General features: G+C 43.6%; 2 protein-coding genes across 7 annotated transcripts in view; one reads left to right on the top strand and one right to left on the bottom strand.

Annotated features, from left to right (window-relative positions):
* Nucleotides 1–67: 67 nt before the first annotated feature.
* Nucleotides 68–5872, top strand: zgc:154046 (Carnitine O-acetyltransferase-like). The gene is made up of 14 exons (XM_058635316.1): nt 68–218; nt 1803–2072; nt 2205–2323; nt 3315–3368; nt 3458–3623; nt 3743–3917; nt 4002–4180; nt 4266–4366; nt 4445–4564; nt 4631–4753; nt 4850–4985; nt 5061–5123; nt 5205–5342; nt 5420–5872. Exons 1-14 carry the CDS (start codon nt 192–194, stop codon nt 5633–5635), a joined length of 1887 nt encoding a protein of 628 aa, XP_058491299.1. The 5' UTR covers nt 68–191; the 3' UTR covers nt 5636–5872.
* Nucleotides 5873–5918: 46 nt separating this feature from the next.
* adamts13 (ADAM metallopeptidase with thrombospondin type 1 motif, 13) overlaps nt 5919–22413 on the bottom strand; it is a 35873-nt gene continuing 19378 nt past the window's right edge. For 3 of the 6 annotated variants that reach the window (XM_058635313.1, XM_058635311.1, XM_058635312.1), the window contains 27 exons: nt 16835–16968; nt 15871–15954; nt 15646–15770; nt 13936–14082; nt 13722–13856; nt 13449–13599; nt 13258–13362; nt 12704–12855; nt 12567–12633; nt 11771–11897; nt 11546–11694; nt 11352–11472; nt 11173–11253; nt 10051–10232; nt 9822–9978; nt 9359–9488; nt 9098–9277; nt 8801–8999; nt 8624–8726; nt 8417–8549; nt 8155–8337; nt 7863–8067; nt 7383–7665; nt 7150–7293; nt 6894–7073; nt 6333–6508; nt 5919–6227 (listed from right to left, as the gene is read on the bottom strand). In XM_058635313.1, coding sequence (XP_058491296.1) covers nt 6072–6227; nt 6333–6508; nt 6894–7073; nt 7150–7293; nt 7383–7665; nt 7863–8067; nt 8155–8337; nt 8417–8549; nt 8624–8726; nt 8801–8999; nt 9098–9277; nt 9359–9488; nt 9822–9978; nt 10051–10232; nt 11173–11253; nt 11352–11472; nt 11546–11694; nt 11771–11897; nt 12567–12633; nt 12704–12855; nt 13258–13362; nt 13449–13599; nt 13722–13856; nt 13936–14082; nt 15646–15770; nt 15871–15954; nt 16835–16968 — 3989 coding nt within the window. In that variant the 3' untranslated portion in view covers nt 5919–6071. Of the gene's footprint in view, nt 6228–6332; nt 6509–6893; nt 7074–7149; nt 7294–7382; nt 7666–7862; nt 8068–8154; nt 8338–8416; nt 8550–8623; nt 8727–8800; nt 9000–9097; nt 9278–9358; nt 9489–9821; nt 9979–10050; nt 10233–11172; nt 11254–11351; nt 11473–11545; nt 11695–11770; nt 11898–12566; nt 12634–12703; nt 12856–13257; nt 13363–13448; nt 13600–13721; nt 13857–13935; nt 14083–15645; nt 15771–15870; nt 15955–16834; nt 16969–17052; nt 17133–17418; nt 17579–22413 lie in introns of those variants that run through there. The other 3 variants (XM_058635310.1, XM_058635315.1, XM_058635314.1) reach the window with 3 other exon arrangements.

Genomic DNA, 22413 nt, shown 5'->3' with positions numbered 1-22413 from the left:
GGAAATATCAGTCACTCACATCATGTCCCAAACTGAAGTTAGCACCTGGCACTTGTCTTTGCTCGGTGGGGCCGAGGGGGGGCGGACAGCTGAGAATAGACAGAGCGCTTGTCCTTGAGACATGACTGCCCGAGGCTTCGCATCCATATTCCCGGGACACTCAGAGACTTTAGCGCGTCTGCCTTGACACCATGTGGGCTGTGTTTGTCAGAGCCGCGGTGAGTTTGTCGTTTTTCTAACATGTTTTTTTTTCTTTCCTAAAGTGCGTCACAACGAACGCAGCGAGGTGACAGCTGACTTTAATGAGAGTGGATGAAGAAGGGGGTGGGGCGCTGCACGCGACAGCAACAACAATGTCACATTAGTCTAAAAACTAATGTGACATTGCCATTGTTACATGTGTATGTTCGCTGTTTGTAACGGCAGGATGTTAGAGGTTTGACAGGTTTGACAGGTTTGACGTGTTCACGTCATGGCGTTTTATATCACGTTAGCCCTAGCTTATAGCATTTAACGTTAGCTAAATGCGCACGGTGCAAAATGACGCCGGGAAATGGTCGCGAGTGCTGCGGAGTTTCCAGTCACTACTGTCTTTCTTTCTTTTGCTATGTTATTTCTGTTGTTATGTTATTTCTTGTCGCGTTGGTGTTGTTAAAAATCACAGCGACTTTGCAGCACAGCGTCGTTTATGATGCTTTTAGTTTGAAGGAACATACCGGAAGTTCTTTGTCGAAATCCCATTTACTTGACAGCCAGAATCTAAAGTCAACGTCCAGTTAGGCCTGGAAAGAACTGCTGTTATACTGAGATGTTCATATATATACTATATATACTATGTGTATATGTATATATATATGTGTATGTATATGTATATGTATATATATATATATATATATATATATATATATATATATATATATATATACATATACATACACATATATACATACACATTTATATATATATATATATATATATATATATATATATATATATATATATATATATATATATATACATCTCCTGTTGATGCCAGAGGTCAGAGGAAATGGCCACACTGGCTTATGATAATAGAAAGGCAACAGTGACTCAAATAACCACTCGATTCAACTCGGGTGCACAGAAGAGCATCTCTGAATGCACATTACATCAAACCTTCATGCAGTAGAAGACCACAAACCTGTCATAAGATAAGCCCTGTGTACCTAATAAAGTGGCCAGTGAGTGTGCGCTTAACCAAATCTAATTTCAAATGGACTCGTCTCTGATAGTTCTGAAGATGGCAGCGTAATATACGACAGCAGGGACGGCCGTGACAGCACGGGCAGATCTGTTGCTTTCCTGAGTGTTTGTTTTAGAAACCATTCCAAAGGTCCAACTGTGTCAACCCTCTATTTATACACCGGCAGTGTCTGCAGCAGTGGGCTCGAACAAGCTGTTTGACCACTCCTCCTCTTTGTTTTGGTGTCAGGTTTCAAACAAGGAGACAAACTCATACTTGGTGCCATTTGTACTGAGCTATTTGCCACATGAGGCTTTGGTTGTATGCCCTTCATATTATACAACATGTTGACACCTTGATTTGTATCTGAGGGCCACATTAATCATCTCTGGACTCCACATAACCTGACACGTGTGGTTATCACTTATATTAAATGTTAATAATTACACTTACACATTAGTGCATGAACCACATCTTACCATGTTGTCAGTAACAACATCTGAGCTGAGATTAGCTGTGATACTTTTTTCCGGGTAAGCTGTAAGGAGAGTTTGTGTTAATGCATGTCAATGTGTTCCAGCTCCGGCCAGGTGTGGCGAAGCAGTGTCGCTTGGTCAGATCGGTAACCCAGGTCCCAGAGAGGTCTCATTTTCAACGGGAGGTGTTACCTAAGCTGCCCGTGCCGCCCTTGAAGCAGACGTGTGAGAATTATCTGGCGACGCTGGAGCCCATTGTCAGCAAGGAGGAGCTGGAGCACACTCAGGAGCTGGTGGCGGAGTTTCTAAAGGGCGGCGTTGGGGACAGGCTGCAGAAAGGCCTCGAGCGACGGGCACGCAAGACAGAAAATTGGGTAGATATTTAAATGCTCAGTCAAATATGACTTAGTTTAACAAGCTTCACAGTTTTAAGAATTGCTGGGTAATAAGATAAGATAACACCATCGTTATCCTTGTGCTTTCTGACCACTGCTGTGTTTATATAGCTGTCAGAATGGTGGATGCAGTCGGCCTATCTCGACTGCCGCATGCCAGTGGCGGTCTACACCAGCCCTGGAGTCGTTCTACCACGCATGCACTTCCGCGATTCACAAGGACAGATGAGGTGAGGAGAAGTGTAAAATAGAGCGCTATTTATTGGTGAAGTTGAATAATGTACAAACATCCATCCATCCATTTTCTACCGCTTTATCCTCCACAGAAGGCTGACATAGGCGGGGTCACACCCTGGACAGTTCGCCAGTCTATCATAAGGCTGAACGATTTTGAATAAATATGTAATTGCGATTATTTTGACAGGAATTGCGATCACGATATGATTCGCGATATCAGACGGAACGGTCATTTTTACATCATTATTATCATTTTCATTCCAAAAACCTATTTAAAATGTAGATGTGTGAGAAACAAAGATGTTCACTTCAGTCTGTAGAACTAGATGTGCATAGATCAAGACAATAATTCATCTAAAATGATATTTTGACACACATTTTGGCTTTGAAAGATATTTCACTCGTGAATTTGAACATTATAATAGACCATATTGCAATTTTCGATAAAATTTTGATTAATTATTCAGCCCTAACATAGAGACAAACAAACATTCACACTCACACCTATGGTCAATTTAGAGTGTCCAATATCCAATTTACCCATGCTCCATGTTCCAACTGGACCTCGAACCCGGGTCTTCTTGCTAACCACTACACCAACCGCGTGGCTCCTAATGTAAAAACCTCCATAGAACTGAACCAGCTCATGATTCTGTACAAAGCACAATGTAAACAAGCCTCACCGAGCTGGAAATTTGAGACGACCTTTGCACTGGCCTCTCCTCTCCATTCTGTGCTATTTAAAACTCTCTGGCTGCTCACAGAATTGCTCAGCTGCTTGCGACGACTATGACCCCCACGGGATGTTGTGAATACGGTGGCCCCCGCAGAGAAACACTCTAGTGAATCAATGTGCTCATTAATAGGCGGCTAGTTTATCCAATTTTAATGAAGAGTTGTTGTAAATGTCTCTGTTCAGAGCCATCACGGACACTAGGTGTTTGTTTTGTTCGTGCACACATGCATCTTATATCTTCTCTGCAGATTTGCCGCCAAACTGATCGCAGGAGTTCTGGACTTTAAAAGAATGATTGACACGTGAGTGAGCTCTCCCCGAGACAGATACAGATCCCGTCACCCCTGTTGCAACAGGGAATCTTATTTTTGTGTCCGTGGATGTGTCACAGTGAGACGCTGCCCGTGGAGTTCCTGAGTGGGAAGCCGCTGTGTATGGATCAGTATTACCAGATCTTGTCCTCCTGTCGCATCCCCGGTCCAAAGAGAGACACGGTTGTCAATCACGCCGCCGGGAAAACGCCTCCCACTCACATCACCGTGGTCCACAACTTCCAGGTACTCCAAACCGCTTATTCAATCAAGAGATTTCAACATATACTCATTTTAAAACAACAGTGATTATAGAAATCTCTGTGTCTGAACGATCCTGACCTGGCTTCTCTCTCTTCTCCCAGTTCTTCGTCTTGGACGTGTACAACAGCGACGGCACTCCACTGACGATCGACCAGATTTACATGCAGTTGGAGAAGATCTGGAACTCGTCGTTGCAGACGAACAAGGAGCCGGTCGGCATCCTCACGTCGCAGCACCGCAACACCTGGGGGAAAGCCTATAACAACCTGATTAAAGGTGAGATTAAAGACAGATTTTTGAAAGTTAGAAAAGCTCATTTAATAGAAGATGAACAGCAAGGCCCACGTTATTTCTCCTCAGATAAGACGAATAAAGAGTCGGTGCGCGCCATCCAGAAAAGCATCTTCACCGTCTGCCTCGACGCTCCGATGCCACGCGTGTCGGACGAGCTGTACTGGAGCCGCGTGGCCGCCCAGATGCTGCACGGAGGCGGCGCTCGCTGGAACAGCGGCAACCGCTGGTTCGATAAGACGTTACAGGTCAGTCTTAAATAACTGACAGGAGTAAACACGACTCACACGAGTCACTGCGATGGTTGAGGGTTCAGCTGTTTGTCGTCCTCAGTTCATCGTTGGGGAGGACGGCACGTGTGGACTGGTGTACGAACACGCGCCCGCCGAGGGTCCGCCCATCGTGTTCCTCATCGATTATGTTGTTAAATACATGTGAGTTTCATTCAACCGACGTTTTATACTTAAACGTAAAAAAGAATGACTTCACTTTTTTCCACATTTTCTCGCCAGGCAAAGGACAGAAATCGTCCGCTCTCCCATGATTCCCCTGCTGATGCCTCAAAAACTGCGTTTTAACATCACGCCGGAGGTCAAGAGAGACATTGACAGAGCCAAACAGAACATGAACATGTATGTGAAGTATTATTATTACTCTCTCAGCTTTGATTGTGTGTAACTCGCTCATCTTTCCGACAGAATGGTGCACGATTTAGACGTGAAGGTCCTTTTGTTTTCACACTTTGGGAAAAATGTGCCAAAGCAACATAAGCTGAGTCCAGATGCCTTTGTGCAAATGGCGCTTCAACTTGCCTACTTCAGGTCAGAAGTCCCGGTTTGTATTTAAAAAAAAAAAAAAAAAAATCCTAGATATAGACGTGGTGATCAGTGCATCATGTGTTGTTTTTTGAATTTCAGGATGTATAACATGTGCTGCTCCGTATACGAGAGTGCGTCACTGCGGATGTTTAAATACGGGAGAACGGACGCGATCCGCTCCACGTCTGTAGACTCCTTAAAGTTCGTGCAGGCAATGCAAGACCCAGCCGAACAGGTGCCGTTAAACCGCTCCACCTTCACGTTAAATTGTACAGTTCAGCGTGACTGAACTGTTAAATGCTGTCAACAGAACTCAGAGAGGCTGGCGCTGCTGCAGACGGCCGTCGAGACGCACACGCAGAACACCTTCAACGTGAGGAAAGATCTTTTGTTTTTGCTCTTACCAATCGGATTAATTTCATCTCTCCACGATTAAGTGTTCTCTTTTACTCAGGCCATCCACGGACAAGCCATAGACAGACACCTCCTCGGGCTGAAGATACAAGGTATTGAAGATCTGACCTCCATGCCCGAGATATTCATGGATACGTCGTTTGCCGTGGCGCAACACTTTAATCTCTCCACCAGCCAGGTGCGTTTCCATCTCTGTAAAGCAGCAGTTTATTATGACTGAGCAAATGATTACTCGTCGTCCATCTGTGTGTCCAGGTCGGCTCCAAGACGGACTGCGTGATGTGCTTCGGTCCGATGGTGCCAGATGGCTACGGCGTGTGTTACAACCCCATGGGCGAGCACATCAACATCGCCATCACGGCTTTCAACAGCTGCGAGGAGACCAACGCTGCCAAGTTTTCCCAGGCTGTGGAGGACGCTCTGTTGGACATGAGAGCTCTCCTGGAAGACACGGCTCAAGCCAATCAGTGAGGAGCCTTGTCCGCGGCGGTTTTTGTCCCTGCTGCTGGCGCCGCACCACGCCGGCAGCGACACACAATGGACCGAGTGTGATGGAGCTGAGGGGGAAACCCGGTTACCGGCTGATGGTGTGAAGAGGAATGTGACGATTGATGCACTAACTTTCCTACGAGGAGTCATTTCTAGATTTCAATATCTTGTGTTATATATGTAAAGAGATAAAACAATTAAAATTTACTTAAAGAGTTAGTAGAAATTTTTGTATTTGTTTATACTTGACCAGTCTGAATGACACTTTTTGTTTTGTTTATTTCATGTCCAAAAATATCGTGAAAATCAAATTTGAAAAGATTGTGCCGTCTTTTTTACTCAACATAATACAATCTAAAGGCTGATACAAAAAAAGCTTCTTTAACTAAAGTAATATTGAACATATATATCGATATTATCAAAGACTGGTAAAGGAATATTCAGCTCGGAAGCGTCCTTTAGAATGCAGGTAGTCTCCGTGGAACTCAATCTCAGCCATGGTTCCGGACGAGTGCCACAGAAACAAGTGTTGGCCTTTAAAGATACTGGTCTGTAAGACGTCCTTGTCCCGGATCTGAACACAACAACAAAAAAAACACAAATATATCACAGTAGTTATTACACTTCTCCTTGATCGAGTGTGCAGCTCACGGTAAAAAACAACACGCTCGTCCACTACCATAATATATGTAGACTGAGCGTTGGTGGCGTTGAATACTAATCCTATGTGCAGCGCTTGGATCCGTATCTTCACTGCGGGAGGGGCGTTGATGAGCACTCGACAGGTGTGGTTCGTGCCGGACGTCGTCGGGTTCTCGAACTCACCGCTGGGGGAGAACAGCTGAACGTCACAGTCTGCGGAGGGGGGGGAAACGGTACAATGTGAAGATTTTACACTGTAGTTTTTAGATGTTCACTGTAGAGGCTGAAACGATTCATCGATTACTAGCTTTTTTCATGATTAAAACAAGATTTCCGATTGTTTAAGCTTCTTAAATGTGAGTATTTTCTTCATCTATTTGCTCTGGATAACAAAGAAATCATTAAAAGTTAGAATACAGCGGTGTAAATAGGCCGAGCTTTTCACAGGGGGCAGATTCCTTCCCATTAAGATCAGACCAGAGGAAGCTTGCGTACCTGTGGTGGTACACGCACCACAGTCTGAGAGCCACGTGCGTACACACATCTCAACACTGACACGGTTTCTTTTATCCATACAGACACAAATGTGCCGCCTCACTCTGATGATGACTCCTCTTTGTGTTCTTCTGCGACTTGTACGTGAACACGATCCCGTTCCCGCGAGTGAGCCGGCTCTGGCGGACCAGCAGCACGTTGCTCCTCGTGGTCAGCTCGCTGCCCGCCACCTGCGCGCACTTCCTCGCGAACGTCAGCCGGTCGAAAAACGCCACGTACTCCTCTGTGGAGACACGCACAAGCGCAGGGTGAAGACATTTGCAACAGTTTCTATGTTTTATTCACACATACAAACGTACTTTTCCTGCAATTCAAGGAGCTGGACTCCACCCTAACGTAGATGACTTCGTCCAGGGGTCGACCGATGGACACCGTGCAGCGGCTGGACACATTTCGCAAATCCACTGTGCCTGATTCCTCCAGGAGTAACTGTCCACATGCATCTGGAACAAGAGCACATACAGTTACAGGATAATTGCACATCTGCCTCCTGCTCTTTGTGGAAATAGGGAGTGTCTACATGTGTATTTGCCTCTTGAGGTTGGGGTGGTCGTTGTGGGGGTCTGTGGGGAAGTAACGGCCTCTGTCAGACTGGGAGGACGGGCCACCATGCGGCGCTGTGGCGTGTCGTAGCTCATAGTGGTAGAGGGGAGAGGCCCCTCAGTGGTGGAGCTGCAGCCGCCCGTGTAGCAGCCCTGGATGGTGATGGGTTTGGGCATGTGCATGCAGAGCACGGGGCTGAGGGGCTCGGGTTTAGAGGGACCCAGGCAGGACACCGCTCTGGACTGGATCCCATATCCACAGGCTACTGAACACTGAAGAACACGGCGCAGTAGATGAGCTCAGGTTACAGTGTCAACAAAACCAGGTGAAAATAGGGGTATTGCTTATGAGCTGTGGTTGGATCTTTATCTCATTAAAGGCTGCAATTATTATTTCCGTGTCAGTCTGCATATCAACAAATCCAAGAAAGCTTATCAGCTTAATATCGTCTCATTTAAATATGGAATACCTGGCTCCATGGCTTCACCTCCCACCTGAAGGTGCAGACCTGCACCAGGCAGGGAACAGTGGTGGCCGGTTTGACGGCCGCGTGGCAGTGTTCCTCTGCCACTGCACGCTCACTGCCGTGGACAAACTGGACACAGGACACCGTCCTCTGAGCTACACCCAAGTCACAGGACACGGAGCAGGGCGACGTCCCGAACACCTTCCACCTGGACGGTGGGCGGAGGAGGAAAGATCATTCTTACCTCTGTGGATTTCAGGTGTGTGTGTGTGTGTATGTGTGTGTGTGATTTTACCTCGCAGGACAGATGTGGGTGTTACATGAAACCACGGCTGAGGGTTTGAGAGAGCCGTCACACACGGAATCCTCCACCACCTCCTCCTCCTCCCCCGTCTCCGCTTCCCGAGCACAGTACAGCACCCTGTCGGCCACCCCTCCTCCACACGTCACACTGCAGACCCCTTGCTTAGAGCGCCACCTGGTGGGTGAGACATCTTACTGCTACGGCCTTTTCTCTAAAATCATACTCCGTGTGACATGAGACGCTGGTATCTCACGTGGGAGGAGGACAGGGAGATGTGCTGCAGGTCTCAGTCTGAGGCGAAGGTTTGGCCGAAGCCTCACAGTGGAAATCTGGCACCCCTAGTCTGGTCTGGTGGTCCACACAGGAAAACCACACCTGCAGTGTCCCTACACGAGCGTGAGGGTTTTAGAACACGCTCTCAGATCAGTTTAAACCTAACGTGAGTGTCACAGTTGCTCACCGTTGCCACAGGTCTTGGAGCACTGGCTGATCGCAGGGCTCCAAACATACACGGGACCTTGTCGAGCGTGCGGCAACAAACTGGACTTGAGCATGGGCCGGTCCTGGTGCCAAGTACACATACATGAGTGTCTTATTTTATTTAAAAAAAAATGAAAATAACAGCCGTTTTTTTTACCTCTCCCTCAGATTCCCACCCAATAGGGCACACGGCAACGACACAGGGCACAGAACCGTGCGGTTTCATCTGCTTCGGACAAAAGCTCTGATCCACTTCGATGTCCTGGCCGACTTCTGAGCGGACGCATGAAACGGCACGTTTGGCGTCTCCTGGGCCGCACACTGCCGAACACTCTCCTGGCTCTGACACATGCCACCTGTGATGTTCATACAAACAATGCTGATCATGTTTAAACTGAGGTGTCAAAAAAAGTCATTTGACCCAAGTACAGACAGTAGAGAGTAGACTTTATACCTGGCTGGGCAGTGCTGCACGTTACATTGTTCCACAGCACGTGGCGCTGCGTCAGGTGAGCATTCAGAGTCGGGGACGGTCGCCACGTCAGCTCCGTGTTTCTGAACGCACCTTACGGGACGCACCATCTGTCCTCCACCACAGGAGGCGCTACAGGCTCCAAACTGACCCGCGTCCCACCTGTGCCGCAGGACACAAAGTGTGTAAGTGTGTACGTCAATCCAGAAGAGGAAAAAAAACAAGAATTGATGAGGAACTCACCAGGGAGGACAGGGCGAGAGCTGACACGTGGTTTGTGGTGGTTCAGGCGGCGCGGGCATTTTACAGTCGTGTTCTTCCAAATGGTTGTTGGTACCTTCATCTACACAGACATACACATGCTTCTGCACACCTGGAAATGAATATGTGTCGAGAAAAAGTACTTAGTTCTAGATCTCTGAAGACTTGACTTGTTTTTTTTTGTGTCGCAAATTGAAAGAATAAAAACTTACAGTGTATTAAACAACGGTTTTATGTCAAAAACCTCAATAATGTTACAACTGATTATTAAAAATAAATAAACACGATGTTATTGTAACCAAACTAAGATTTACCCATCTTAAAATGTGTTCATGTACATTAATAGAATACATGTTCACATACTGTGTTAAAATATTTTTATGTACTTATGTGTCATATACTTTATGAGCTTATATTCATGTGTGTGTGTGTGTGTGTAACTTACCAGATCCACAGGAGACCGAACACGGTGTCGTAAAAACAGCCCATGTTCCTTTAGACGCGTTCCCTGTGACGCTACTGTTTCTGACCGCTATGTAGAACTGGTAACTGATGTTCGGATTCGTTTTCTCGCCATATTCTTTTCCGTATTTGCGATAGACCTGCAAAGTGTTTTTTTAAAGTTGCTTTATTAGAACTCTATTTACAGTGATGTTTTTTTTCTCTCTCCTCACCTGTATGTTTATCTCCTGTTGCAGTGGCCCAGGCATCAGCAGCTCCTCCATCGCAGGCAGGTGCTCAGGCGTCAGGTGAAGACGATATTCTACACGTTTATCGTCCACAGGGGAAGGGTGGGTCATGGTGAGTGACATGCTGCCAGCTCCAGACACAATGTACCGATCCCCCAACATCACAGCTGTGAACACAAATGCAACATAAAAGAGTGCTTTTAGTATTTTAACACTGATTATAGAAACATAATTAAAGCTGCGAGCAGCGTTGTGCGGGCCCTCGTCAGGAGGCCGGGTAAGCCCTAGCCGGGTCACTTATCTCGCATATCAAGTTTCGAGCCGATTGGTCAATGTATGGGCAATGTATGAGTTTAAGGGCACTTCCTGTTTTGGACAATCTACTTCCTGTGTGTAGGTGTTCCAGGGCAGGCCCTTGGTCTCAAATATCAAGTTTTGAGCCAATCAGTCAAGATATGAGCGAGTTACAGGGCACGTCCTGTTTAGTGGCGAAACGGCGGAATTAGAAATGGCCGACATCGCGTTGGGTCAAATTCGCATTCATAGATGTGTTCAGGGGCGGTCGCTCGTGTCAGATGGTCTCTCGTGTCGCGTATGAAGTTCTGTGCCGGTCGGCCAATGTATGGCAAAGTTATAGCGCACTTCCTGTTTTGTGGCGAAATTGCCGAAATTCACAAAAATTCCGATGCCTGCTGTGGCCACGCCCTTTTGAATATGCGAAACATTTCATCGACTCTCGAACTTGGATGGGTCTAGTACATTTGACGCATTTTTTTTCCCGTGTTGCTACGATAAACGCCCTCAGACATGTTCATTCGGTGACGAAACTTGCGAAACGCCAAGATGGATACCAAAATCCAAAATGGCCGACTTCCTGTTGAGTTGAGGTCATGGTCCCAATTCGATTTTTTGTTCGTCATGGGCTGAACGATGTTCCTACCAAATTTCGTGAAATTTGGCGCAACTAAATTTCGGCCACTCCCTAGGCTTTGACCTGTGGGGGCGCTACTGGGCCATTGCATTATTTTATCAATTTTTTTCGCCAGTTCTGATCTGCGTGCTCGGGTCCTAGATATAGTGACTCTTTTAGTGAGTGGTGACACTCACCCATGTGAGTGAAGAGAGGCGCCCTGTTCACGACGTGAACCTGTGTGGCGTTCACTGGCACAGAGAGGAAAGTGGTGTACTCTGAAACAGGAAACAAAGAATTATAAACAATACAGGAATTACAACGCGCATGATATTCAATAAATGGATTCATTAATGTGTTCAGTGTTGTTTTCTACCTCCGGCCTGACCAGCAGTGTAGGAATCAGACGTCAAACTGCACGACGATCCGTCGCCGCCGCACACCCCACACACGTCCCAAGCTCTCCCAGAGTGTAGTACGCCATCGCAGCCGAACAGCTGATTACAGAAAACGGTGAATTAAAAACAAGCATGTGTGAAAAGAGGAAGACTGCGTCGTCATCGTCTCTACCTGGCATTTCCCTCTCAGACAAGCGGCTGTGGAGCCAAAGGGAGGCGGACGGTCCGACTCGCAGCGAGTCCCGTCCACGAACTGAGTGCCGCGGCTCACCATGAAGTTCTCTCCATCTGCCTGGCACGTATATCTGCACTGCTCGTCCCCTGAATTCAACAAACAAATGGGTTTGTAAAATGTTTTTTTTTTTATTTACAAATGAAAGTTTTCTGCAGGTCTCACCGTGTGCAAAGCCGACCGCGGGGATCCACGTGTAAAAAGAGGCCGTGTTTGGTTGCAGGTAGAGGGGCTGCAGGTCCGTCTGTGAACACTGTTCTGCGATGAAATCCAGCTGCGTGTGTTCACATGACTGTACAGCATAGAGACACAGAGGGAAAACATCAGGCTCCTGTGACATGTTTGCACCCAAACTACTGCAAAGGCGTTACAGTGCCCTCCAAAAGTATAATTGCATCTTTTGTTTTATTTCAAAGTTAAAACAGGGTTTTTTTACTTGTTGTATTTGCGTTATAAATGTTATTCTCCTTTTTATTGTGAAGCACTTTGAGCTGCAATCCTTGTATGAAAGGTGCTATACAAATATTATTATTATTATTCCTTTATTTTTGCCATTGACTGAAAACATTTGGTTTTGACACCAAAAGATAAATATGAGACAAAAGTTGAACATTTCAGCTTTGACTTTCAGGTCAGTGACACCAGCAACAACCTCCCTAGAGTCTTATTCACTTTAATCCTTGTCTTAAGTCTGTCTGTCTAATACTTTTCACGTAAAAATGTCGTGTTCCGTTACAAATAACGCTATCTTCTAAGTTGTGTATCAGATCCAGGTGTAAATACCTGGAAATAAAAGCCGAAATGTTCATCTATTGATGTTGTCAAACCCAAATGTGTTCAAAATAATAAAGGAACTGGCCTCGCTGTTCCAACACTTTTAGAAGACACACGCGATCGGGACGATTCTTGGGACTGATCCACTAAACACACAGTGCTGACGTGCCGTATGGAGACAACTCACCTGCTGCTGGTGACAAAGTTCAGCCTCAACATCCGGACCCTGACAGTCGTCCCCTCCAAAAGCAGGTCTGAAAAATCAGGACAAATGATGATGATGATGATGCTGCTGCTGCTGGGACTGGTGCTTTTCTTTTTCACCTTGGGTTGTTGCATTGCCTGGTGCGGTGTCTGACTCCCCCGCCACATGTGCGCGAGCAGGGAGAGAACTCGGACCAGCTGGACCAGGAGCCGTGCACCACCACAGAGGAGCCCAGCTCATCCGGCGACACGCAGCGGCCCTTCAGACACCACTGCAACACAGGATTCCCCCTTATTACATCGATGAATGAGCAAATAAAACATGCTTGTGCCGAGAGCTGAAACAATTAGTTGATTACTAAATCAATTAATCGGTTTGAAGCTTTTTTTCATGATTAAAACAAGATTTCCGATTGTTTAACCTTCATATATGTGATTATCTTCTTCATTTCTTTGCTCTGGATAACAAAGAAATCATTTCACACCGATCAACATTTTTGAAGGTTTTCTGACATTTTATGGACCAAACGATTCATCTATTAATCGAGAAAAATAATCGACAGATTCATCGATTATGAACATAATCGTTAGTTGCAGCTCTACTTTTGGTAAATAATGACACATGGAGTGTGTGGGATTTGCACCACAGTGACTCACTGATCACAGGTCAGTACCTGATGTGGAGCACACTCGGTCCCGTCCAGCAGTGGAACCAGGAGTCGTTTGCAGGAGCTTTCATCATCAGGGTTGATTTGACAGGACAGGACCCGGCAGGCCGGCTAAAGAGACACACACACACATATTAGGACTATGACTGTTTCTGTTGCCACCTTGTGGCGCAAAGCTGTTATTACAGGAGACGTACCAGGTCATGACTGGTGAAAGAGCAGGCTCTGGCGGTGATACCGAAGGCTATACGACACTGATCGTCGACTCCATAATAAAGACCGGGTTTCCAGTCCTGCAGAGACCCTTCTACGGCAGGTTGGTCGCTCACACATTCAGCCTTGCCTTCACTGAGAAAACCAAACATGATTTCATTCCCACACCCTCAAAAACCACATCAAACGTCCCCGGGGGATGTGACTAAATAGACCGGTTCAAGGTCTGTGTGACGGGTGAGAGATGTTTGGCCCACCTGAAGAACGTGAGCAGCTGCTGTCTGCTGCAGGGGGACCAGGTCAGATCCACGCTGTTGTAGCCTCCGTCGGACGCCATCATGAAGCCGCTCCTGCTGCACGTGTTGCCCACTCCATCGTGGTTGACGCCAAAACTGGGTGATGTGAAATACACGGTTAAAGATACGGTCAAAGAAAGTGCTGCATGGTACGTTTTAGAACCGTTTTTATTACCTGTGGCCAATTTCATGGGCGATGGTGATCCCAAGGTCAAAGCCCGTGTCCTCTGTGATCACACAGCTCCATTCACTGGAGCAAGCCCCGCCCAGCTGCGTCACCCCCCTGACCTGCTTGTTCCCATCAGGCAACACCAGGTCATACCTGTTGAGTGACGCAGTAAAACATGGGTTGTTCATTAATGCATCCACTTATGATACCATGCACAGAAATTATATTTTGAAGAGAAATGATACGCGAGCAAAACAAAATAACAAAAATACATTCTGTGCTCAACACATGTACTTGCATGTTTGCAATTATTCATTTTAACATAACCCCTCTCACACAGTTTTACTTGTATACCGTCACAAACTCAATCTTTTGTACTTTCTCTCATTTTTCAGCTTCTTAAATGTGTCTATTTTCTACTTTCTCTCATTTTTCAGCTTCTTAAATGTGTCTATTTTCTACTTTCTCTAATTTTTCAGCTTCTTAAATGTGTCTTTTCTCAACTTTCTGTCATTTTGTAGCTATTTAAATGTGACTATTTTCTACTTTCTGTCATTTTGTAGCTATTTAAATGTGACTATTTTCTACTTTCTGTCATTTTGTAGCTATTTAAATGTGACTATTTTCTACTTTCTGTCATTATGTAGTTATTTAAATGTGACTATTTTCTACTTTCTGACATTTTTCAGCTTCTTAAATGTGTCTATTTTTGACTTTCTCTCATTATTCAGCATCTTAAATGTGTCTATTTTCTACTTTCTCTCATTTTTCAGCTTCTTAAATGTGTCTATTTTCTACTTTCTCTAATTTTTCAGCTTCTTAAATGTGTCTTTTCTCAACTTTCTGTCATTTTGTAGCTATTTAAATGTGACTATTTTCTACTTTCTGTCATTTTGTAGCTATTTAAATGTGACTATTTTCTACTTTCTGTCATTTTTCAGCTTCTTAAATGTGTCTATTTTCTACTTTCTCTCATTTTGTAGCTATTTAAATGTGATTATTTTATACTTTCTCTCATTTTTCATCTTCTTAAATGTGACTATTTTATACTTTCTCTCATTTTTCAGCTTCTTAAATGTGTCTATTTTCTACTTTCTCAAATTTTTCAGCTTCTTAAATGTGTCTTTTCTCAACTTTCTGTCATTTTGTAGCTATTTAAATGTGACTATTTTCTACTTTCTGTCATTTTTCAGCTTCTTAAATGTGTCTATTTTCTACTTTGTCTCCTTTTGTAGTTATTTAAATGTGACTATTTTCTACTTTCTCTCATTTTGTAGCTATTTAAATGTGACTATTTTATACTTTCTCTCATTTTTCATCTTCTTAAATGTGACTATTTTCTACTTTCTCTCATTTTTCAGCTTCTTAAATATGAATATTTTCTACTTTCTATCATTTTTCAGCTTCTTAAATGTGAATCTTTTCTTCTTTCCATCATTTTTCAGCTTCTTAAATGTGTCTATTTTCTACTTTCTCTCTTTTTTCAGCTATTTAAATGTGAATCTTTTCTACTTTTTCTAATTTTTCAGCTTCTTAAATGTGAATATTTTCTACTTTCCGTCATTGTTCAGCTATTTAAATGTGAATATTTTCTACTTTCTCTCATTTTACAGCTTCAAAACATATTTTTCTGTGCTAAAAATTTCTCATTGTTCCTTCACAAATGTGGCTCAAATATAACACCACACGATACAGCCGGTGAGTGTGTGAACGTGCCTTGTAATGTACAACAGCAGGTCAGCGTGTAGTGGGTCTGTGTCGTTGGGGGGGTTTATCCTCTTGCCCCAGTCACACACGCTTCTCAGAGATGACGTGATGTCGGCGGACATTTGGATCTCTGACTGGGAAATAACGAGAGGAAAGATGATTTTTAATGGATAACGACACCGGCGATAAGTCAGAGTACATGTACAGCTGTGTAACTCATTTGGTGTGACCTACCTCTGGCTCCGACAGGATTATCATGCGAACCAGGTGCACACGCATGTTGGCGCCCAGGGTCATGTCTCCTAACAGCTCTGAGGCCTAAGTGGAGATTGGTGCATGAGTCAGTTAATGATGTAATGGGTATTGTAAGTGTGTTCCCTGGAGGTGATTAAATATTTTTAACATTCATTACTGGATCGGACACAAGACTTGGGTTTCGCGACCCGGTCAGAGCAGGGGCCTTGTATGTGCCTTTTGCTCTACACTGCAAAATCTTGCCTCTAATTTCTAGTCAAAATATCTCATCACACTTCATATAAGACAAAATCACCTAAAGAGTAAGATTTAAGTGAGATAAAGGTGCATCGTGACTATTTTTGTTACGTGGAACAGTCTTGAAAACGTCTTGTTTTGAGTCACATCTCAGATGAAACAATGTCAGACGGTTTTTAAGCTGCTGTGTTATTTGTAAAAGACGAATCGTCTCGTTTTAAGAAATAGACTTCACTTGAATTGAGACAACAAATCTGCTTTATTGAAAACTGAGTCAGGAATGCTAACTTCAAGACATTTTGTCTCAAAATGCCAGTTTCTAATCTAATTTCAAGTAGGCGTTGGACTTAAATCTAGACCCGTGTCACAATTATAGAACTAAAAATGAGTTAAATACACTTGAAACAAATAGGATGACAAAAAAAGATGCTACTTTTGAGGGGAAACTACTATTTTTGAGCATCACAAGCTTATTACGAGACACAAAACATCACAATCCCAGCTAATTTCAAGATCACCCTTATCTTGTAAGGCTTAAATTTAATGTCTTATTTCAAGAAATCTTACCAAGACAAAAACCCTCATGTGGAGGATAGAGCGGTAGAAGATGAATGAATGAACCACTGAATTGATTTTTTCTATAAATATAGTGTTTAAGTTTGTTCCATGAGTTCTTTCTTCTTACGGTCATTTCTTTCGTACTTACGATATTGAGGTTGGTGAGGATGTATCTCTCCGTGTCCTGCTTGTGGACCTGCTGGACATCGGGGCCAACCACCACCAGCAGTTCCAGATGGGTGATATCAGGCGTCGAGGCTGAGCGACGCAGCCGCCCGCTCTCTGTTAACAGAGGAACAAAACACAGTGGAAACAGGTCCAGGAAAGGTGTGTTTTTCTTTTTTTTTTAATATAGCTGACGCTGACCTGTCCCATCACATACCGGAGGCGTCAGTGGAAGAATCAGGAGAAGGAATTATGATTCTTTGACTGGGCAAGTGATGAAACTATTGGAGAGAACAAACAGGAACAGTATTTTTAGCTCCTTCACACACACACAAATAAAACCTGTCAACTAAATTTAGATCAGTGGTTTACTGAATGAAAACACATATATATTTGAAGGCTCTTGATTTCTAAAGGCCAGTATTTAAAAGCAGTCGTCCTCAGGTCATGAGGTTTTTACTGTATGATAAACAGTTTAAGAGTTCAATGTACTTTGCAGAAGTCCCGGGCAGTGGAATCACTGCTGCTGCTGCTGCTGCTGCTGTTTACCCGCAGCTTTCCACCTACCTCGTCCGGTGGAGATCTCATTAGAGCAGCGGAGCCAGGCCACGGCAACAGCAGACAGAGCAAAGTCATAAAAGCCATGTTTTCCAACCTCTTCCTGCTCGTCTATACCTGCTCTGCTTTAGTGCCGAGACAATATTTGATCCTCCTACTCCGAGAGGGCATGTGTAACATGTGTTTATGTAAACAGCCGGGGACCAAGGTTGATGAGTGACACACATATTTGCTCTGACTGCGGGGGCCGAGAGGACAACCCTCATTGGTTGTTTTCCCATTTAATTTACTTGTCTTTCATCACGGAGCAATATAGAGGATGAAAGAGAATCAGCGGTGGCAGCTGCGTTGCGTTTAAATCCACCTTCGTGCCCAGACATTTCAAATCCCCCAGTCACCGCTGAATTAATTCTAATTATCTTGTGTCGGCTGTTAAAAAAGTGTTGTTGCTTGATGCGGCCATTAGAGGGCAGACACAATCCAAGTTAGCAGAGACCATCAGACATAAAGCATCATTTAGGGGATAAAATTAGAAACAATTGTTCTTATTCTCTATAACTATTTTTTTAAATGCAGATACAAATATAGAGTAAAACATTGGGCCTGCACAGATTGTGTCCTAGTTTACTTTATCTCCATAAAACTAAGAATCCGGCCCATGTGCCATTAGTCTGCCTGTTTTCAGTCTGAATTAATAGGTTTTTTCACAGCGTCGCTGCTCTACTCCTAAACCCTCAATACCCTGCCGGGATTTACCGAGCACAACAGACTGCGATGAGTGTTGTTGGATCCTCGTTCCCATGTCTGCTCAGAAGAGGGGCGGGATTGCATATTTATGACGCCCTAAATTATATATACCCCGTCATATGGGACGCTCTGGAGGGCACGACAGACGACGCCTCGGGAAAATCTGGTCCGGTTGCGGTAAACTTCAGGAAGGAAGGAATTGTTTGTGGGGTGAAGAAAAACTGTCTCTGCTATTCTATCAGTCAGAGTTAGATTGATACAGTGTCATTTTTTATCATTCTAACTGTTTAAATCTATTATTAAACCATTCAAACTGTAAATATGTCATTTTTGCATACGAACAAATGTCCTTTATATTCAGCCCATTGCTGATTAAGCATTCCGCTCCGCACGACTCGTTCTGCGTTTCTCTATTTAGCGGTATTTCAGATCTCATGTTGCCCGGCAACATGACTCACCGAACACATGAGGATACGTCTCATGTGAAGACAGACAGAGGCAACAGCGATATTGCTCTAGTAAAGCGAGACAGGTGCAAGCGTCCACACAAAGTTTACCAAGTGAATTCTACTGGTAAAAAACCCCACAGTTGTTCACCAGCACCAAAATATTCACTTCCTATTCACACCCACCTCTGTGCTGCTGCTGTATACACATAAACACTCCCTCAGCCCTTGCGTCTGGAGATTGTTTGACAGTTTGACACTAGAACACGTCCTGTCTTTAGAGATTTCACAAACGGGGGTAAAAAAAACAAAAACAGTGTTGAATCATAAAATAAAGAGAGGTTTTTCCTTGAATAAACAAAACAGATCAGTGATAGTTCCACACGCCTGCTGATAGTACTGCTGGGCAGAGCCTGTTGTCAGCATGCAAATACTGTGACATAGTTTCTGTTCACCAAGGCCAAACAGAGGCAGGCTAACGCACTCAGGCTAACTTTTCTCAACCTTTTGTATGCAAATGTGGTTAAAATGACTTTAGTTTTAGTCCATTTTTCAGATTCACTGATGTGACTCGGCCCTAGCTTGTAAAGGGATTGGCCTCTGTTTGCGTTTCATTGACACTGTAAATGATTCATGTCTGCAAAAACTCTGAGAGTTCCCCCTGAAGCATTAATACTTTACAATAACAATTCACTCACTCACTCGTTCCTCTACCGCCCGGCGGGGGGGGGGGGGGCTGGTGCCAATCCCAGCTGACATAAATCCATCAATCATCAATATTATGAATCATAATATCTAGAGCTGAAACAATTAATCGATTACTAAGTTAATCGACAACTATTTTGATAATCAATTAATCGGTTAGAAGCTTTTTTTATATATTTATGTCATATTTATGTCTAGTCATATTTAATAATTAGATTTTCGATTGTTTAAGCTTCTTGAATGTGAGTATTTTCTTCATTCCTTTGCTCTGGAGAACAAAGAAATCATTAAAAGTGAATCAATCAAAACAAGACATTTGATGACATCGTCATTTCCAGGTTTGACGAACACTAATCCACATTTTTTAAGGTTCTCTGATATTTAATGAACCAAACAATGAATCGAGAAAATAATTGTTAGTATGAGCTCTAATAATATCCAGATACAGCACAAGGATCTTGCTAATAAGGCCATAATGGCAGAGAAATAACACAATAACACACTATATATATCAAGTGATATTGTAAACAGAAGGTCTAAATCTGGACTCGGTGAAGCTGCATCTCTGTTCAAAGTTTGCCGTGTGACTATTTATAAAACTGCCAGAGTGACGGATCGGATGTTGAATCAAAAATTATAGCCACACATAAAAATATCACCACCAAACGGCCTCATAAAATCCAAATCCTCCTCTCTGCTAATTAAGACCGGCACGGTGTTGATGGTGTATTGACAGCGTTTGAGATAATAATATTCCAGCATGCAGAGCAATACTGAGGCTGGTGGAAGTCAGAGGCAAGGCAAGATTATGGAGATGTTTTCCAAACAGTGGTGTCCTGCCAGCACTCTCCCATCTGTCAGCCTATCCTAGCAATGTGAAGACGCTACGGGGGCTTTTAATTATGCCCCTGCAGCAAAGACGACGATCTAATGATCGCCACGTGTGTTTCTGATGAATATCTGCAAGTACAAGTGCTTTTCTAGTCCGTCTCTGAACGAGAGGAAGACAAAAAAAAAGGAGAGAAACGACTGTCAGTGTTTTGGGAGCGGGAGTTAAACGATTTATTTTTAACTGCACTTCTCTCCCCCCCGAAAACGACTGCAGCACGATACATGAGAGTGGAATAAACTAAACGTGTTTCCCGGGTGACGTCTCTCAGCAGTGCAGCTGTAAACATCACAGCCCACTGATATAAATGGAAATCATAGTCGTCGTATACGTTTTCCATCCAAGCCAAGCGGAATTTATGGAATTGCAATATTTGCGAGAATAAATGGATGGTTTTAAACTACACTGGTGAAATAACGTGGGTAATTTGAGTTTATAAGTACAACTAAAGGTAAATTATGAGGAATCTGTCATTGATTTACCTCTTTCTATCTCTTCTGTGTCTCCATCCTTTTATTCACTACAGTAGCTGCAGTTGAGGGACTGCAGGGAACGACACTGAATGCTAAACTGACCAAGTCAGACTGGCTGAATGGACAATGCTCCCAGTGGGATACGTATGTCCTAGAATAAGGCTTTTGCAGCTTTTTGGACAAAACCTACGAGTGAGCATGTGCTGGTATGGTGCTGATGTAAGATGCTGACATTTAATAAACGGTACACGGTCTATAGAGGTCTGACTGGAGAGGTTGTACTCTCGTTGTATGATGAAAAAGTGATAAATGACTCGTCTTTGCATCTTTTGTGCAGCTTAATAAGTGATCGATGCATCTTCAGGCTACACGACATTCACTCCTGTCTCTCTTCTTTCGAAAATATGCCAGTCGAACTTGAATTATTTTTCCCTCAATCCAATACAGCAGGGTTTTGTCTGCTGGCCTTGGTTTCACCAAATCAGTAATTAACAGTATTGCTTTGTTTTGGACAGACTTAATCTAAATGTTGCTTTTACTTTTAAGCTTCTGTACAACGGTGGTGTATTACATTAAAGTTTTGAAAATAACTTTTCATTCCTATTTTAAATCAGATCAGATACGGGTTACGTGAGACTTCTGGGAGCTTTGACAAGCAAAAGAGCTTTAAAAACAGCTTTATCATATGATACGGAATGAAGATGTGAAACAAAAATAACCCCCGGAGCCATTTTTAACACAAAGTATGTGCGCAGACCTTAAGAGGAAGAAGCATCAGAGTCAAAATAAGACAATGTTTTTATGAAATTTGATTTTCTGAATCTCATATCTTGTTATCTCCCCCAATTTATGATAAGACTTTATGATAATCCCACCACGGGGAAATTCACAGTGTGAGTAAATAACAGTGCAGATGTCTCTACATGACGTACGTCCATGTGCTCCCACGCCACCCCCACGCCTCTGCTATGCAGTTGCAATAAGCAACTAAGCAGTAATTAATCCTGTCAATGTCAGAAGTAAAAAACAATTATGAAACTTTTTGTGTGCGCTGCTTGGCATTTTCAGCCATCTTGCATTATTTAAGCACTGAAGAAAAACGCCCCGCAAATATCACAACAAAACACATTAAGAAAAACGTGCTGCAAATATCACAACACTAACACGTGAAGAAAAAAAGTGCTGCAAATATCACAACACAACACGTGAAGAAAAACACACTGCAAATATCACAACACAACACGTGAAGAAAAACACACTGCAAATATCACAACACAACACGAGAAGAAAAACACACTGCAAATATCACAACACAACACGTGAAGAAAAACGCGCTACAAATATCACAACACAACACATGAAGAAAAACACACTGCAAATATCACAACAAAACACGTGAAGAAAAACACGCTGCAAATATCTCAACACAACACGTGAAGAAAAACACACTGCAAATATCACAACACAACACGAGAAGAAAAACACGCTGCAAATATCACAACACAACACATAAAGAAAAATGCGCTGCAAATATCACAACACAACACGTGAAGAAAAACACGCTGCAAATATCACAACACAACACGTGAAGAAAAACACGCTGCAAATATCACAACACAACACGTGAAGAAAAACACGCTGCAAATATCACAACACAACACGTGAAGAAAAACACACTGCAAATATCACAACACAACACGTGAAGAAAAACACACTGCAAATATCACAACACAACACGTGAAGA

Source organism: Solea solea, chromosome 8, assembly GCF_958295425.1.
Source record: "Solea solea chromosome 8, fSolSol10.1, whole genome shotgun sequence".
Taxonomy (NCBI): domain Eukaryota; kingdom Metazoa; phylum Chordata; class Actinopteri; order Pleuronectiformes; family Soleidae; genus Solea; species Solea solea.
This window is presented reverse-complemented; position numbering and strand designations above follow the sequence as displayed.